Source organism: Tiliqua scincoides, chromosome 5 (genome assembly GCF_035046505.1).
Source record: "Tiliqua scincoides isolate rTilSci1 chromosome 5, rTilSci1.hap2, whole genome shotgun sequence".
In the NCBI taxonomy this organism is placed as follows: Eukaryota; Metazoa; Chordata; class Lepidosauria; order Squamata; family Scincidae; genus Tiliqua; species Tiliqua scincoides.
In genome coordinates, this window is record NC_089825.1 from 51247745 (window position 1) to 51265583 (window position 17839).

General features: G+C 41.3%; 1 protein-coding gene across 3 annotated transcripts in view; it reads left to right on the forward strand.

The window, feature by feature from the left end:
* ZDHHC3 (zinc finger DHHC-type palmitoyltransferase 3) overlaps positions 1–17839 on the forward strand; it is a 46288-nt gene that overhangs the window by 17873 nt on the left and 10576 nt on the right. For 2 of the 3 annotated variants that reach the window (XM_066627939.1, XM_066627940.1), the window contains exons 3-6: positions 2483–2607; positions 4944–5040; positions 7487–7568; positions 9371–9501. In XM_066627939.1, coding sequence (XP_066484036.1) covers positions 2483–2607; positions 4944–5040; positions 7487–7568; positions 9371–9501 — 435 coding nt within the window. Of the gene's footprint in view, positions 1–2482; positions 2608–4943; positions 5041–7486; positions 7569–9370; positions 9502–15752; positions 17362–17839 lie in introns of those variants that run through there. The other variant, XM_066627941.1, reaches the window with a different exon arrangement.

Here is a 17839-nt window from a genome sequence, read left to right on the forward strand (position 1 = left end):
CCTTTTCTGTTTTTTTCCCCTCACCAGTAGTACATGCTGAAGACATGTCATAGCGTGTAAAACCGAAAAGCTGAAAATACCTGTCTCTGCCTTTCCAGACAAGTATCATTGCAGCTGAATTATACTGCAAATGCTTGCATTTTCTTGTTTGGAGGTTCTATCCAAGTGCATTTTAACGATCCATCTTGAAATATTGTTTGAAGCCTTAAGACCTCCAGATGGATGTGGGATTGAAATTCAGATAAATATGCAATTTGTGTCAGTTTTGCATTCTGTTCTTACGATATTTGGAATTTTTCCCAAACAGTGTTATCTTTGAACTTCAGAATGCTAGCTAGTAGTAGGGATAAAACTAAGAGGGAGTCAATGAAGCTGATGGGCAGTTTTCATCTTTCCAAAGACTACTGTGCATTAGGGTTATAATTGATCCCATAAAGATATAAAATTATGTCAAACCTTTCCCATAACCTATACAGTCAGCCTGAATCTTACATGAGGGCTATGTTCAGAGGCTGGAGTGTAAAGCCAAAATCATGTATAGTCAAAGCTCCCTTAAATCCAATAAATGTGTAGTGTCTCTAAAAGACCTAAAATTGGAGTATGAAAAACACATGGGAACTGAGATGACTGAGGGAATAGCAACTTCATGTTCTCATTTCATACTCACTGCAGGGCATAAACAGAGTAAGAAAATGGCAGGCAGAATTGCCTGCACTATTTAAACTGTTTTTCTCTTTGAATTTTGGTGGTGGTGAGTGCACATGCTTGAATTCACACGTCAGTTGTGTGTAAGATGTGAGCTGACTATTCATACACCTTATGTTCTCTTAAGGGGCAAGTTTGGTGCATGTAGACTGAATTTGAGGGTTTCACTAAAAGGATATCAGTCCTTGAAACCTATATCTGTAGCAGATCTCGAAGATGAACAATTTTTAACTACTGTTTAAAGTGACCCAGGATATTCTTACTTATTTTATTTTTTTCCACATTTTTATACAACCCTTCCTCCAAGAGGAGCTCAGGGTGGTATACATGGTTCTTTCCCTTGTTTGTCGTCACAACAATCCTGTGAGGTAGGTTAGGGTGAGAGAGAATGACTGGCGTAAGGTCACCCAGGAAGCTCTGTGGCTGAGCAGGGATTTGAACCTGGATCTTTCAGGTCTAAGTGCAGCACCAGGACTACTAGTGGTGACAATGGGGTAGTGACTACACCATCCTCGCACTCAGCTTACACATGGCTACTTCCGGATGATAGCACCATTCTTCAGCTATGTTCATGTGTACTAACAGGCTTGTACAAATCACTGTTAGGTGGAGGTGCTTGTAATTATAGGTATGCCCTATTAATGTTAGTTTCTTCATACATCTGTGTTCATGGAGCTGTTCCATAAGGAAGAATTTGAAAAATCTGAATTGACCCTGAAATGGTCATCATCACCATTTGAAAATGCAACTGTGTGAATAGAACTTCATGTGAACAGCTTTTTATGAACAAGTGATGTCCTGATTATGACAATTTCATTCATATCATTGCAATTCCTTCTCTTGACATATTGATATGATGAAATTGCCCAAGTGCTTGGCAAACGATTTTGCCTCAGTTTCCATGTAGAGTTGTAGCACGTGGTTGATTTCTGCTTGTGAGCAATCTGTCTTCTAGTACTGTTAAGTGTGTTGCTCTTATGTTACATACTTGCACATTGAGGAGTTCAGCTGTTCACCAAAGGTGACAATCCATTATTTGTGAATGTCTGTTGTGGCTTCCTCTGTCATCTGGTATGTCAAAGTTCAGCCATTTGTTCTTTATCTGAATACAAGGAGCATATCCTTCATAGGGTTGATGATCATTTATAGCATTCATGCCTTGTGGCCAAAACTTGCCCTTTAAAAGGTGCATTTTGCAGACTCTCAGCTAGGCTTGCTGATTTTATATGAAATATGTCATACATTCCCTTATGAATTAGAAGCCTGGTTTGTGATTGTAAAATAGCTTCTTTTCTAAATTAACATCACGTTTTATGTAAAGCTTATTTAAGTCTTATATGAAGTAAGATCAAATTTCTATAGGCTGTTCATGGGACATGTTGATTAATTTAAATCTCCCTTTCACTAAGGGTAAAAGGCAAGGATAACTTCCAAGGAAGGAAGCTGTGCAGGCTCCCTAGCCACTTTGTGCCAGTCATGTACTCATGTAAAAGGAAATGCCTTTTAATCCAGTTTAAGAAGAATATTCTTGTAATTTAAATCTACCACTACTTGTAGATACGGTCCTCGTAGATATGGTCCTCCTAGAGATGGTTTGTAGGTTGAGCTTCAGTTCAAATTTTTAATTACCAGTTCATTAATTTTCCTTCTTGAATTACAAAATTAGGTTAATATGTCTACCAACCTGGGGTTTGCTGACACAGTGTTTCTCTAATGGACCTATTGAACTTTTTGAGGATGACTGGAGGGACTCTGAAATGTTCACTTTCATTTCCAGGGTGCAGTGCCAAAAGGGAATGCAACAAAAGAGTTCATAGAAAGTTTGCAGCTGAAGCCAGGACAAGTTGTATACAAGTGTCCAAAATGCTGCAGCATCAAACCTGACAGAGCGCATCATTGCAGGTATGGGAACATTACTATTAACATAATATCATGCTCATTACATGCGCTTTTTTGTTGTATGTCTTGATACTGCAGTGACCCGAAATTCAGTGCTTTGCTTCATCATGTATTAATATGAGACTTCTAAAATTTACTTTGCATGTTAAGTAGATTTTAATTGGCATTTTCCAATACTTGAGACAACACGCTGACGCTCCTGCAGCTCTCAAAACATGCTCTAGCCTACTACGTTGTGTCTGTTTGAAACCTTTCTCTGCTGATATTCAACTGATATGCTGATATTTATTTTTTCTCATTTTTATACCCGCTTCCTCTAAGGAGCTCAGGGTGGTGTATATAGCTCCTTCCCTCCTTTTGTCCTCACAACAGCCTGGTGAGGTAGGTTAAGCTGAGAGATAGTGACTGGCCCAAGGTCATTTTGTGGCTAAGCGGGGATTTGAACCTGAATATTCCAGGTCTAAGTTCAGTACTAGAACCACTACACCATGTGTATTTTGTATAACAAACAGGATGCTACGGGAACAAATATGTCTCTATAATTTCAGTGGTGAGCCTGCTGTGGAGGCACATTCACCACATTTCTTGCCAGGCCAGACTCAGAAGAACTCGTTCCCCTAGTTTGGAGCAGATCAGGAGAGAGATCTTGGGGTGGTGGTGGACAGGTCGATGAAAGTGTCGACCCAATGTGCGGCGGCAGTGAAGAAGGCCAATTCTATGCTTGGGATCATTAGGAAGGGTATTGAGAACAAAACGGCTAGTATTATAATGCCATTGTACAAATCTATGGTAAGGCCACACCTGGAGTATTGTGTCCAGTTCTGGTCGCCGCATCTCAAAAAAGACATAGTGGAAATGGAAAAGGTGCAAAAGAGAGCGACTAAGATGATTACGGGGCTGGGGCACCTTCCTTATGAGGAAAGGCTACGGCGTTTGGGCCTCTTCAGCCTAGAAAAGAGACGCCTGAGGGGGACATGATTGAGACATACAACATTATGCAGGGGATGGACAGAGTGGATAGGGAGATGCTCTTTACACTCTCACATAATACCAGAACCAGGGGACATCCACTAAAATTGAGTGTTGGGCAGGTTAGGACAGACAAAAGAAAATATTTCTTTACTCAGCGTGTGGTCGGTCTGTGGAACTCCTTGCCACAGGATGTGGTGCTGGCGTCTAGCCTAGACGCCTTTAAAAGGGGATTGGACAAGTTTCTGGAGGAAAAATCCATTACGGGGTACAAGTCATGATGTGTATGCGCAACCTCCTGATTTTAGAAATGGGTTATGTCAGAATGCCAGATGCAAGGGAGGGCACCAGGATGAGGTCTCTTGTTATCTGGTGTGCTCCCTGGGGCATTTGGTGGGCCGCTGTGAGATACAGGTAGCTGGACTAGATGGGCCTATGGCCTGATCCAGTGGGGCTGTTCTTATGTTCTTATGTTCAGATTTGCACAGCATTGACTGGCCAGGCTGTGTGTGTCAACTTATATAAAATAATTCTCCCATTCTTGGAGCTGGACTTTGCTCAGCACAGATTGGTTGGCCCTTGTGACAGTCATAACGTTCTCTCTCCTGAACAGGGCTGTCCTGCTCATGAGGTAGAGTGAAACAGGATGGGAGGAAAACAGCAGGGGATGTACCCTGCTGACATCTGCCTCCTCACTAGGCTCACTGTGTCTCTCAACCAAGGGGATGATCAAACACCAAGTCAAGAGAGGGAGCCTGACTGACTGTCCAATCCTACCTAAATCCCCATAAGGCAATGCAGCGGTGCTGGTGTGAGCTACAGTGTGTCCCACTGGGGATTTTTGGCTGCTAGAGGTTTCCTCAAGGTAAGAGGACGTTTGTCTCCTTGCCCTGGGATAAGCCCCAGCAGCTACAGTGGGTCAACTTGGACCTGTGCCAGCGATATCACTGATGCAAGTCTGAGTTGATCCATGCAGATGGATCTGGCCCGGGAAGGAGGTTTTGATTCAGCACTCACCACCACTGCTGAACCTCCTTCCCTTTTACACTAGGGCCAAAGAAGAGTCAACAACTATACTACTCTGAGATATACTTAAACCACTGAAATCAAAACAAGACTGTCTGAGCCTTGGGGAAGCATTGCCAGGCAAGTTTATCACTTATTAATGCTGCTGTAAATCCAACTGATATTTCTTCAATTATGAATGATGTTGTGCATCTAAAATGTGTCCTCGGTTTAGGTAACTTGAAAACCAAAGTAGCTTTCAATGAAAGGGACGTATTTTTCCAATGATCTGATATCTGAAGGTCTGAATATTCTAAGCAGTTGGGATATCGTATCAATTTATGAGTGTGTTTTTTTCTTTTTAGTGTTTGCAAGAGATGTATTCGAAAAATGGATCACCACTGTCCCTGGGTTAACAACTGTGTAGGGGAAAATAACCAGAAGTACTTCGTACTGTTTACAGTAAGTAAGTTCCGTGTGTGGATTTTTGATATAGCTCAAACAGGGGCGCTGTAGCTTCCAAGTTCCATTTACTCAACACCTGCAGTTGCCTTCTGAAATAATTATCCTGGGAAGAGTTATAACTCATTAACATTGCAAAATGATTGAGTAATTCAATCATAGTCCTAACATTAAGTAATCCAAATGTGTATAATTGGTTATTTGTTTCCAGTTTGACAGGATATTTTAAATGTTGTAATAATACAAAGTCTAGCTACTTCACAAGCTGCTACATCTTTGTTTGATCAGAGTGTATCTCTCTCCCCCCCCCCCACCCAAGGTGGTCTGGTTGGTTGTTAAATAAAAATCAGAGGAAATGAGTTTATCAGTAGCAACAGTAGAACAAGAATCCCAGTTGTTGCATTTTTTTTAAAAAGTTTAAGAAACTAGTGAACCTGGATGTGTGTTGGTTGACTGGAGATGTATTTTTTGCCTTTCCCAGTAGTGTGTTCTGTTATCTGAGTTAGGTGTTATTTCCTGTAGGTATATTTCTTGCCATGGGCTTACACTGCACCAGGATTACACATGATTTGTACTTGAGGGGAGGGTCAATGTTGAGCTCTTAAAATGTTGGTGGTCTTGCCTTTTGGACAGGAGGTCAAACTAGGTTGCTGACTTTTCCCTTTTTAACTCTATTAAAATAAAACAATTTGCTAACATTGTTGCATATTACTGCTGAGTCCATACTCAACCACATTTTTAAGGGTCTAATTTGCTGTTATCATATATAATAAGATGTTGCAGGCAAGGGTAGATTTTCCTTTCTCCTTTATCATATAATTCAGTTCTGTTAAGAGAAAATGGCCCTCTTGTTATAGTTGGTTTGCTGCAGGTACTTTTCCACTGGATATGCGTAGTCCAACCCATTGAAGTAATTTAGTAGATGAGGTTGAAGATTTAATCATGAGGGCAAGAATAATGTGTATCTGTCTTCAGTGCCATGTCTTGGATTTCAGTGCCAGCTAAAAATTGGCAAACCACAATTACAAAATAGAGCTTATTAACTCTTACAGTCCAATCCTAGCCAACATTCCAGCACTGATGCAGCCGCAGTGCAGCTCCAAGGTAAGGGAATAAAGGTTCTCTTGCCTTAAGGAGGCCTCCATGACTACTCCCCACCACAAAGTATAGTATGCTGGCATGGCTGCACCTGCGCTGGAAAATTAGTTAGGATTGGGCTGTTAGGTTATTAAATTTGTCCTGCATTTATCTTAATAAAGCAGTTCTTCAAACCCAAGGCTATGACACAGGGAAACTGCCAAAGGGGAGACAATTTACACTGGTATGACACAAGGCAATCTTCCTTGGATAAAATCCATCATATTTTCTTTTCCAAGTAATTCCAGTTGTTTATTGAGAGAGATGCATGTTTAATTTTAATTCTGTTAGATTAACGACCCAAATCCTTTGTGAAATGTGGGACAACTTCTTGGAGTGAAAATGTAAACTTGTGTATGGTGCAGTATAGCCTGAAGCCTTTATGGTGCATTGCCATCTAATTTACATGCCTACCAACCCTATGCATATTGGGATTCTACTATGTTCAAAGAAGCTTATAAGCCTGCATAGAATTATTTGGCTGCAATCCTTAAGTTGAATTACACAAGCGAAAAGGTAAAATGCTGGAAATACATAAAATTTATTTAAAATTTTAAAAAATGTATTTCACTTATCTCTTATTACAAATATTATATATGGCAAACAACCACATACTTATTGCCACTTCTAAAGCCTTCTCAGATGAGGTTATAAAAGGATGCACAGCTTGTGTACTGATAACTCTGAAATTTTTTTGCTTAACTATGGAAGTAGGTACAAAAAATGTGCCTCTACCTTCCCTTATTATTCATATTATGTAGAAAAATGGCACAATTGCAAAGCTGCTATCTATTGTTCTTGTGCTGGATAAAGGGTCCAAGCTGTGGGCAGGTTCTCTGATTGAACCTTGTGAGCAAATTACACATTGGGGGCCATATTTGTGGATCCTGTATCCGCATATTCACTTATCTGCAGATTGGGTTCATGCCCCCCCTGCGCACACTCTCCAGAGGTTAGGAGAACTCCCTCTTGAGCTTCCCCAGGCCTCCCAATGCCTTATAAGGCATTAAAAACATTGCTTCCAGTTTCACAGAGTTACCAGAAGTAGGTTTTTTTTACTGCTATACTCAGAGGACACTCCAGAAGCAAGGGCAGTAGAGCTCTTCTCTCCTCTGGATGCGGGGGGGGGGCTCCACTGGTATCCATGGTCTCGGTTAACTACTGGGGCATACCTGAACATGCAAGTTAAGCATGCGTAATTACTTAAAAATTTTCCTCTCTGTATTTTGCACATATGTTAGAATCATGCATGTAAACTTAGTTTTCAAACCTGCATTTCTTAATGGTTCAAAATCATATTGTGTTTCAGATGTATATAGCACTAATTTCCCTGCATGCCCTGATAATGGTTGGGTTTCACTTCCTGTATTGTTTTGAAGAAGATTGGACAAGTGAGTATCGGCAAATGTCATTCTTTCAATCTATTTGAACTTGATATTTTCCAGAATGGGGAAAAAACCTTCCCACCTCATGAAAAAGTTTTGAAAAGTTTGGTCCTCTTGAAAAGTTTGGTCCTGTAGATGGGGTAAAAAGGCTGTAGATGAAGGGTTGCTTTTGATTTTGGTCTGTGCTCACTTTGTCTCTGCTGTGCATCTTTTATTAGTTGCTGAAACTTTTTATGAAGGAACAACTGTGAGTTGCTGATGAGCTTTCCTATTCCTGAAAGGAATGTTCTCCAACTTCATTATCATGCAGACTATCAGTTACTCTTTATTACAAGGAAATGTATTAGAAAGAAGCATATGTATTAGTGGTCTCCAAGATGAGACTGTGCAAGGCTAGGTCAGAACCCTGTGCAAGGCTTAATTGGAAGAGGGCCTTGTATGCCATCCCAGCATGGATTTTATCTCCAAATCAGTAGTGCTGCCTCTTAAATTTCTTGCCTCCTTAGTAATAACTCCATATGGCTGCGGTTTTCAAACTCTCCCAGAGTTTGAAAGCCACAGTAAGTCCCTGTGGGGAGGGAGGCAGCGGGGGCAGGGGAAGGCCGCAACACGATCCCCAGGATCGCACCGCTCAGGGGGGCTGCAGGGACTGGGGTGCACTCACCAGTCCCTGCAGCAGCCATCCTGGGGTGCAGGAAGCCCTGCACGAGCCTCTGCAGGGCTCCCCAGGTCAGCAGCAGTGAAAGTGGGTGATCGCATTCTGCCTCTGCAAAACTGGAAGTGGAGCGCAATCGCTCCACTTTCACTGCTGCTGACCTGGGGAGCCCTGCACCCAGGAACGGCTGCTGCAGAGACTGGTGAGTGCACCCCAGTACCTGCAGCCCCATCAGAAGTGAAAGTGGAGCAATTGTGCTCCGTTTCCATTTTAGTGGAGGCAGGGCGCAATCGTCCCACTTTCACTTTGGAAGCCTCAGAGAGCCCTGCAGATGCTCACATAGGGCTCCCCACACTCCTGGGAGGCTGCAGGAGGCTGTGGTGAGTGCAGCCAAGCCCCTGCAGCCCCCTGAGCGGCGCGATCCTGGGGATTGTGCCACTGCCTCCTGGCTGCCCCCCAGCCCTTAAGGGCATAGAGGTCAGGGCCCTCAGGCTGGGGTGTTGCGACGCCCCAGTCTGAAAACCTCTGCCATATGGAGATAATAGCTATGGGAGTGTAGCTGATTTGTATTTTTAAGGTTTTTTCTTTTATGTGCATATTTGATGCACAAAACTTATAGCAAGTGTTTTCAACTAAGAAACAAGTGCTTATTGTAGCAGTACTCCCCAAAATTCTGTTCCCAGATAATCCAAATTCAATTCCAATAAAAACTTGCTTTTGGGAGCTGTGGAAATTATGAAAATGAAACTCAGTTGTGTATATTTCTTTTACATAGGCTTCTGCAAAGATCTGTACACTGGTATCTTGCTTCTGGCCATTGAAAATCTGTTCATCCCTTTCACTTCCCCCACCATCTTTGGCTCCTCAGGTTTCATCGTTTATTGCATGTTCACATTCAAGCCATTGTTTGCAGTCTTAAGGGCTTATAAATTTGCTTTTGGGAAATGACAAACTTGAAAGCTGCGGCTTTGATGAGTAAATTCCCAATTACATGCCCAGATTGTATAATTGTGAAGTACACGTGACCTGGATTATTCCAGTACTGTTTATGCCTAATAAAGGTTGACTTGACTGACTATTCCAGTACTGCATCGCATTGTCTCTGTTCTTGTTTAGAATATTTAATGCTTTGTCGTGTTGTTTTTTTTTCCAGAATGCAGTTCTTTCTCTCCACCAACAACTGTAATTCTCCTTATTCTGTTGTGTTTTGAGGCTCTTCTCTTTCTCATCTTCACATCTGTAATGTTTGGGACACAAGTACACTCCATCTGCACTGATGAAACGGTGAGTGCTTCCTGTCCTTGCCTTTTTTTTCCTCCTCTCATTTGATCATCCCTTAGTTTTTGCTTTCCTTTCCACTGTATGTAGGGATTGGTGTGAGAGAACAACCTAAAACAGTTAGCATGCCTGAAGTAGGCAGGTAGAGGTGTGGGAGTGAGAAAAACATGGCAACATTGATGGGGCACTCATGAAAGAAATCTTACAATTTAACAGTAGTTAGGATTACACTGTGGTGTTCCATCACTCTGTGGAATAGAGAGCCTGGCCCAATAGACTCTGAAATGTACACAACTGGAATTGCTCCAAAATCCCAGTTTGCACTATCTGCTGTTCACACCTTTACATGATGATATGCAAAGATGGCTGCCTACCACATTTTTCACACCATTTTTATGTCAGTGCATCTTAAATTTGTCACTTGCAGGACACAACTCCTTCAGTAGTAATCTCTGCAGCCCCATGCTGCATGAACAGCAAACCATGCTTACAAATAGTGAGAACATTGTGTGGATCCCAACGTTCTTTGGAGAACTTCTGGGTTCTTTTCTGTTAACCTCTGTGTGTGTGTGTGTGAGAGAGAGAGAGAGAGAGAGAGCGCACGCACGCTTTAGTTTGGGTTATACCGTCTGCCCTTTTTAAAATGAAAATTCTAAGGTACTATTGCACTATAGCAGTGGTTCCCAAACTTTTTAACACTGGGACCAACTTTTTAAAATGACAGTGTATTGGAATCCACCTAGCATTACGAAACTAAGCAAAAGTTTTACCTTACCAGCTGCCCAAGCCTCTGTTTTCATCTTTTTAACTAAGGTGGGGTGAGGGAACAGCTTCTGGAGCATTTGTAGAGTTCCATGTTCATTGAATAGGGACCATTTTAATGGCTTTGCGTTGCCCTTCATGATAAAAGCAAGACACATTTGCCTACTCATGAGTTAATGCACAGGTTTGGCTCAGTTTTGCTTTTCCTAGGGCTCAATACGTTTTCCTTGTCAGCTGGGGAAGAGGGCTTCCTTTTCAAGAGTCTTTGGGGGCCTGCATTCATCAGATTAGGGCTTTCTGGTGGTGTTGCATTCTCCTTGACCTGAGCTTCAAATGAACCAAGGCATGGTCGCCTACTCACTAGTAAACATGCACATGCTGTTCCTTTTGGTTTTCAGAGGGCTCAGTAAATTTTCTTTGTCACCTTTGAGCTTGTCCGTTTTGCCAAAAGTTGGGTTCTAACAAACTGGTGTGTCCCAATCCACAGTATGGGAAGCAATACAGTATAGTGTTGCATTTTGAACTTGCCACAGATTTCTTGCAATAAGACCAAACATCCTTTAATAACTTCTGTTTGTATATGGTAGGAGAGGTCTATGTATTTTTGACAAGTGTGCAAAGAGGCAGGCGTGGCTCCTGCACAAAACAGAAGAGTGTAGCTTTTTGCAACACAGCCAACTGATTTCACAAAAGGACCACATCTATGCCCCAACACTCAAACTTTGAACTGTTTTTGTCTTGTCTCATAAATTGCAAGGAAAGCCCTGTGTATTTCATTTGTTTATCTTTATTCTGAAAACCTTCCTAATACAGGTATGAATGGCAATGTGTCTGTGGTTTTCTAATGGGTGGTGGGGCTGTGGTGTAAGCATTTTTGTTAGCTTCTACAAAGGGCCTCTCAATATAGAATCATCCACTGTTCTCCTGTGCCTGGGAAGAAGATACTGTACTGAATTTCTTTAAGCAATACTATATACCAGCAGTTGTCAACCTTTTTCATCTTGGAGCACACTGACAAGGCATTAAAATTGTCAAGGCCCACCATCAGTTTTTTGACAACTGACAAGGCATACCACACTGCTGGCAGAGGGCTCACATCCCCCAATGTCCCTACTAATAAATGTCTAACTTTTTCAAAACTATCTAAGCTAGTGGCTATTTGCAACAGCCATTAGCAGTCAATTCCATTTAGTTAACTGTTGTATAAAATAGTGCAGTGGGCCTGTCGTATCTACAGGACTTGTATCCACTGATTTAACCAACCATGGATCGAAAATATATTCAGGGGCAAAAAATTCCGCATACAATGCTGTACTGTCCTGCAATTTCACAGATCTCTCTCTCCAGTGTTCGTGTCATTTCACGAGTTACGCAATTTACGTTATGCTATTTATGCAATTTTATGCCATTTTCTCTGTGGATTTGAGTATCTGCATTTTTCCATGGAGTCTTGAACCAAACCCCCGTGGATATGGCAGACCCACTGTACTTATCTAGCAGCTTAGCCAAAAGGGTGCAAAACACTAGGCACCGAACTGTGCCATTTAAGCTGCCCCTTCCCCTTGCTGCCAAAGCCAGTTGGGGCAGTGAAAACAATGTGGAGGCTTTGTTTTCACTGCCCTAACTGGCTCTGGCAGCAAGAGGGAGGGGCCACTTATATAGCATGGTCGGGTGCCAAGAAAGACTAAGGCCAAAATCCTAACCAACTTTCTAGCACTGGCATATCTGTGCCAATGGGACGTGTGCTGTATCTTGCAGTTGGGTGGCGTTCATGGAGGTCTCCTCAAAGTAAGGGAATGTTTATTCCCTTACCTCAGAGCTGCCTCATTGCCCTTATCTCAGAGCTGGAAAGTGGGTTAGGATTGCACCCTTAGTGTTTTCATCCCTTTAGCTACACTGCTGCACTTCTTTGCCCATTCTAAACCTGCTCCTGATTATTTTCGTGGAATGAGCATGAATTGTAAACTAAGGAAAGAAGAAGAAAATCCACCTATCCGTTTTGTATACCGTGCACAATGTTTTACAACATTATCCCATCTACGTACTTGTTAATATACATAAAGAATTCTACAAGGTTGATGAAGCAGAACTTCCCTCTACAGCAGGGGTATCCAGTTTTTGGCAAGAGGGCCACATCATCTCTCTGACACTGTGTTGGGGGAAAAAAGAATTAATTTGCATTTAAAATTTGAATAAATTTGCATAAATGAATATATTAGATATGGAACTTGTATGAATGAATGAAGGTCTCGCAATAGCTCAGTGCTTGTAAAAGCCCTTGTGCAAAGCAAGTCCAGCCTTTCCTTTGCTGCCACCGCTGTTTCACAGCAATAGGTGGAGGGAATCCTTGGCTCACAGCTTGCTCGAGAGTTCAGACAGTTGACCCTTGCACTGAGAGTAGTCACGTCAGACCAGTGCGGGCTCCAGCAAGTCTCTGGAGGGCCAGAAGGTCATTGGAGACTGGGGGCTCCCCAAGGGCCAGATTGGAGGTCCCCGAGGGCCGCAAGTGGGCCCTGGGCCAGGCTTTGGGCACCCCTGCTCTACAGAAACCATGCTCATTCATTCATAGCGAGGCTTATTTGTCTGTTTTTAATAATGGTTTCTATCAATTTAACGTAACTAGGATTTACGTGCCAGTTACTTAACTGGTCAAACAGTATGTGAAGCCGAGAATGCCAGTATATAGGTGGCAACTTAGTTTTTTATTTCGTTATGCTGTCATTCTTTTTGGAATGAGCAGGAGTGAGAATTGTCTGCCTCCTGAGTCCTGCAGCACTCAGAAGCACATTTAACAACGCGGCAAAGCTTATTTTATTTTATTTGCTCATATAAGGGATGGGGCTAAAGTTCTGAAGTAGACCTATATGCTATCAATGCACAGACCCCCAGGTTCAATCCCTTGCATGTCCAGGTAGGGCAGGGAATGATCCCTGCCTGAACCCCTGGAGCAAGGGTGCCCAAACCCTGGCCCGGGGGCTACTTGCGGCCCTCGGGGACTCCTAATGCGGCCCGCAGGGAGCCCCCAGTCTCTAATGAGACTCTGGCCCTCCAGAGACTTGCTGGCGCCCATGCTTGCCCAACACGAGTGCTCTCAGCATGAGGGTGACTGTTCAACCTCTCACATGAGCTGTGGGATGAGGGCTCCCTCCACTACTTGCTATTTCACATTTGTGATGCAGCAGTGGAAGCAAAGGAAAGACCAGCCTTGCTTTGTGCAAGGCCTTTTATAGGCCTTGAGCTATTGCAAGACCATTCATTCATTCATAGAAGTTCCATCTCTAATATAGTCATTTACGTACATTTATTCAAATTTGAAATGTTAATTACTTTTTCCGTGGCCCCTGACACAGTGTCAGAGTGATGATGTGGCCCTTCTGCCAAAAAGTTTGGACACCCCTGCCCTGGAGTGTCGGTTGTTGCATTCAGTACTCATGTAGATGGACCAGCTTGTTATGAACTGCAGACATCTTCATCAGTAGTGAAGATCATTTCCTAGGACTGCTCAGTGTGACAGGAACCAGAAAGAACCCCCTTATCATATGATCTGATTGTCTTCTCTGTAAAGCCTCTGTGATAGACTTGGAGATTAGGCAATTTAAATTTTTTTAATTATTTCCCAATAACAATTAACGAACTTGTTTTTGTAATTAGTGAACTAGATGAACCTGTTCGTGTACTAGGTCTCAGAATGTTATTTGTTGCTTCTGTTTAACATAGATGTGACTTTAAAAATGTTGTTTTTCCTTCCATCTGTTTGTCCATGTATAAATAGCAGCCCTGGTCTGTAGTGTGGGGGTTAACACTACAATCCCAATAAGAACACCTCCTCTTCCCAAGCTACTACTTGTCCCGAGATAAAAATTACATCTGGTACTGGTGTCAGCTTTTTCCATTTGGACCAGTGATGGCTAGTAGGTGATTTTTTAAAAGTAGAAATATTTAAATTTGAGCAAGAATTCCACTTCTTAAAGGAAGCTTCTTTGCTTTCTACAGTTCCTTGATGCAGCTGTTTAACCATACTCGTATCTGTCTCAGTGTTAATATCTATTCTAGTTTGTGGCCATTTGTTTCAGCTGCCACTACAGTGGTTTTCAGTAACCTCTAAGTTTCCAGAAGGAATTTGATCTTCTTGACTTCTCTTTCAACATCCCTGTAACAAATCCTCTCATTTTTGAGAAATTTCCTCTTAAAAGTAAATGTGACTGTTGGACTTCCTAGGTAACTTTCCTCTCATGTTTATCTTGAATGTAATAGTGTTGTGGTCACTAACACGAGTTTCCAAGTGGTTTTTCATCTCTCACACCAGATCTGGGCACTGCTCCGTATTAAATCAAGGGTGACTTTCTTTCTTGTTGACTGAATGACTTGCAGTACAATCCTATGCATGTTTGTTTAGAATTTGTATTGTGTTTAATATGGCTTTCTCCTAGGAAGGCGTTAATAGGATTGCGGCCTAACTGTCCTAAGTTACAGTCATTTATGGCATAAATAAATGGTTTTTGTCATGACCTGAGTATATATTTACCCAGTCAATGTGAGGATATGTGAAACAGCTTGCTATGTCCTTGGGCTGCCTTTCTGATTCCTTTCTGCATCTCAATATCCCCATTGGCCTTTGGTGGTGTTGTGGGGGTGGCAATCCTATGTCCCTGGTATTATTTTTGTAGGCTTGGTATTTCCAGACCACCCTCTCAGTGATTCTGGGACTGAATTTGTTCTGAAGGATTCTGATTTTATATGCATTTATGTGTCTTTGACATCTCAAGATCCATAGTGCGACTTAATGTGTTTTTCTTCATTGTAAATGCCAGTGTGAAAAGTTTGCCTTTAAAAATGACTGGAGAATAGATTGGTTTTCCAAGATAGCCTGTGTTAAATACAACTATGTACACTTGTCAGATTGTTTTATTAACCATGACCTGTCTTTTAAATACAACTACTTACACTGATGCGTTTAACTAGAAACCTACTATCAGGAAGGCTTATGTTTGCTCTCCCTCTAACCTTTCCTAAACTGAGATTCCTTCCTTGCACATCAACATGCTCTTTTCCCTGCTGACAGCCTATGCTTTGCTAGTCAGAAGTTCAATGAAACTTCAGAAGCCATGCTGGCGCACTTCCTGAAAATACTTTGAATTGGGCAGTTATTCAAGGAAGGGATAATATTGAGATGTTTTTGTGTGAAAATGTGGCAGTAGTGTAAAAATGCTACATCAAGCACCTTTTTTGAATAAGGGCACCATGGTGCCTTTTCACAACAATTATATGGATTTCTCTTAACTTTATTCATAAACTGCTATAGGTTTGGGTTTTTTAGCCTTTTTTTTTTTAAAAGAAAGAAATGTTCCAGAAATGAATCTGGTTTTTTCTTTCCTCCAGCCATTTGATAAAGGATAGTCAAGTGGAATCCTTTTTCCCCAAAATCAAAACTCTATATAGATGTTTAAAAAAAAAGACCAAGTTCCTGACTGAAAATGTCATATTTCTGTTTTCAGGGAATAGAACAGTTGAAAAAAGAAGAGAGAAGATGGGCTAAAAAAACAAAATGGATGAACATGAAAGCAGTATTTGGCCATCCGTTCTCTATAGTTTGGCTTAGCCCATTTGCTACTCCAGACCAAGGAAAAGCAGACCCATACCAGTATGTGGTCTAAGAATTCTTGAACAGCATTACCACTAAAACAAAACCACATTTACAGCACTATGGTTATTTTACATGAATGGTTCAAATGAAAAGGCAAAATCATTTTTAAATGCCTATACAATGGCTGATCATTGCAGCGAAAAGAAAAAAAAGCCCTGTATTCTGAATTTTTGTTAATTCTTTCTGTCTCTCTGGTGGCTGAAGCTTTTTTCATTTAACTTGTTAACTTTACCTGCCTATTTGTTTTTCTGTCTGCTTTCTCTATGCCATAACTAATGTAAAGGGGAATATTTTTTCTCTCTCTGTGTCCACCCATATTGATTAAGTAGTCTTTACACTATGGTTGACGTATGAGTGACAGTCTGTGCCAATAGTGCCATCTTCTTACTTAAAGATTATAAACCTCATGATGGCAGAACCTGATTTTAGTGGGCAAGTGGGTCTGTGTTATTTTTCCCCCTTTGAGTTTTAAGTGTCATTTACTAAAAATTGAAAGAAGACAAAAGTATGGCACTCCAAGAGGCCCAGTTACTAATGAAATTTCTAAGCACTTGTGTTTTGAGAACATTTTGCCAGCACTGCTGTAGTTTGGGTGCTCCCAATTACTGAGCAGATTCTGTCTTTCCGGCATTGTTTGCGTCCATACTTTCCTTGGTTAACAGGAAATGTTGTCTTCCTAGTTTTAAAAGATGGACAGTTTTGAGTGTGTATGGATTCTAATGCCTTATAGTGGAGTAGGAGGAAAAAAATCTTGATTTAAACATGTAGAATAGTAAGGTAACAGTTGTCTTGGTTTAAAACAATAAATGCAAGATGCTGATTGAACAGTGTTCATGTTTAGAAGAGACTTTACAGGCCCAGGTAAATCCCTAAGCACAGAATGTTTGTGTAGATATGTCAGAATTGTCTTTTTTTTTTAACATGACCACTTTTTTATAGCTCTGTAAATGTTTGTTCTCCTTTATATTTATACATATTATATATTTTACATTGGGGAAGCGTCAAGTGTTAAAGAATTATGCATGCCTTGCGTCATGACTATGTGGATGGCAAACCATGTGTGTGTAGAGTAAGAACCAGGAAGTAGGTGTAGAGGTCATTCAGATGAAAAAGAAAGCGGGTAAAACAGATTACACACAAACGGAGTCTGTAACCTTTTTTGTATATGGGCAGGGATTTTATTATATACTTTGATCAAAAGAGGGGCCAACTATTAACTGCTGATGGGACCCACCAGAGTAAATGCAAAAAACCACAAACCCACCCATGAGGAAGAACTGCAAATATATGTCCTTGAATTTATTATTTTGACTGAATCAAAGCCATGGGGTGGGAGGGGTGTTGGTAAAGGAGGCTCATGGATCTGTCTTGTTTTGAAAATAATGTGAATGCTGCATTTTTTCAATTCTGTCAATGCTTCCATATGGAAAACAAATGCAATAAACCTTTTCTGAACACTGTTTCTGTGTCTGTTTCAAGGAAAAAGAAACCACTCTTGAAATGCCATCTGCAACCAAAACGTGAGCAGAATGAAGATGAAATAGGTTTAAAATTATGAAAGCTGTTTAAAATCAGTGATTCACTGTTGTGACCATTTTGTCTGCTTTTGAAATAAGTTAGCATTGGCTGTGTGACCAGTGAATAAGCAGACATTTCTATAACAGAATCTGTTTTTCTGCTTCTATGATGGTGCATTTCAAGCGTCTCAGTTGCTATAGGAATGCACACAGCAGATTAACCGACCTCACTCTGTGCTCAAATAGAAGAGATTCCTTTGGAAAAAGGAACCCTTTAAAAGCATGTGATGTTTAATCGTTGGGAAGGAAGGAAGGAAGTTCTTTCCTTGCTTTCAGCCTAACGTTATATACATGTTTACTCAAGCCTTAGTTCAGCAACACTTACTCTGAAGTATCTGTGCATAGGATTGTATTCTTCATC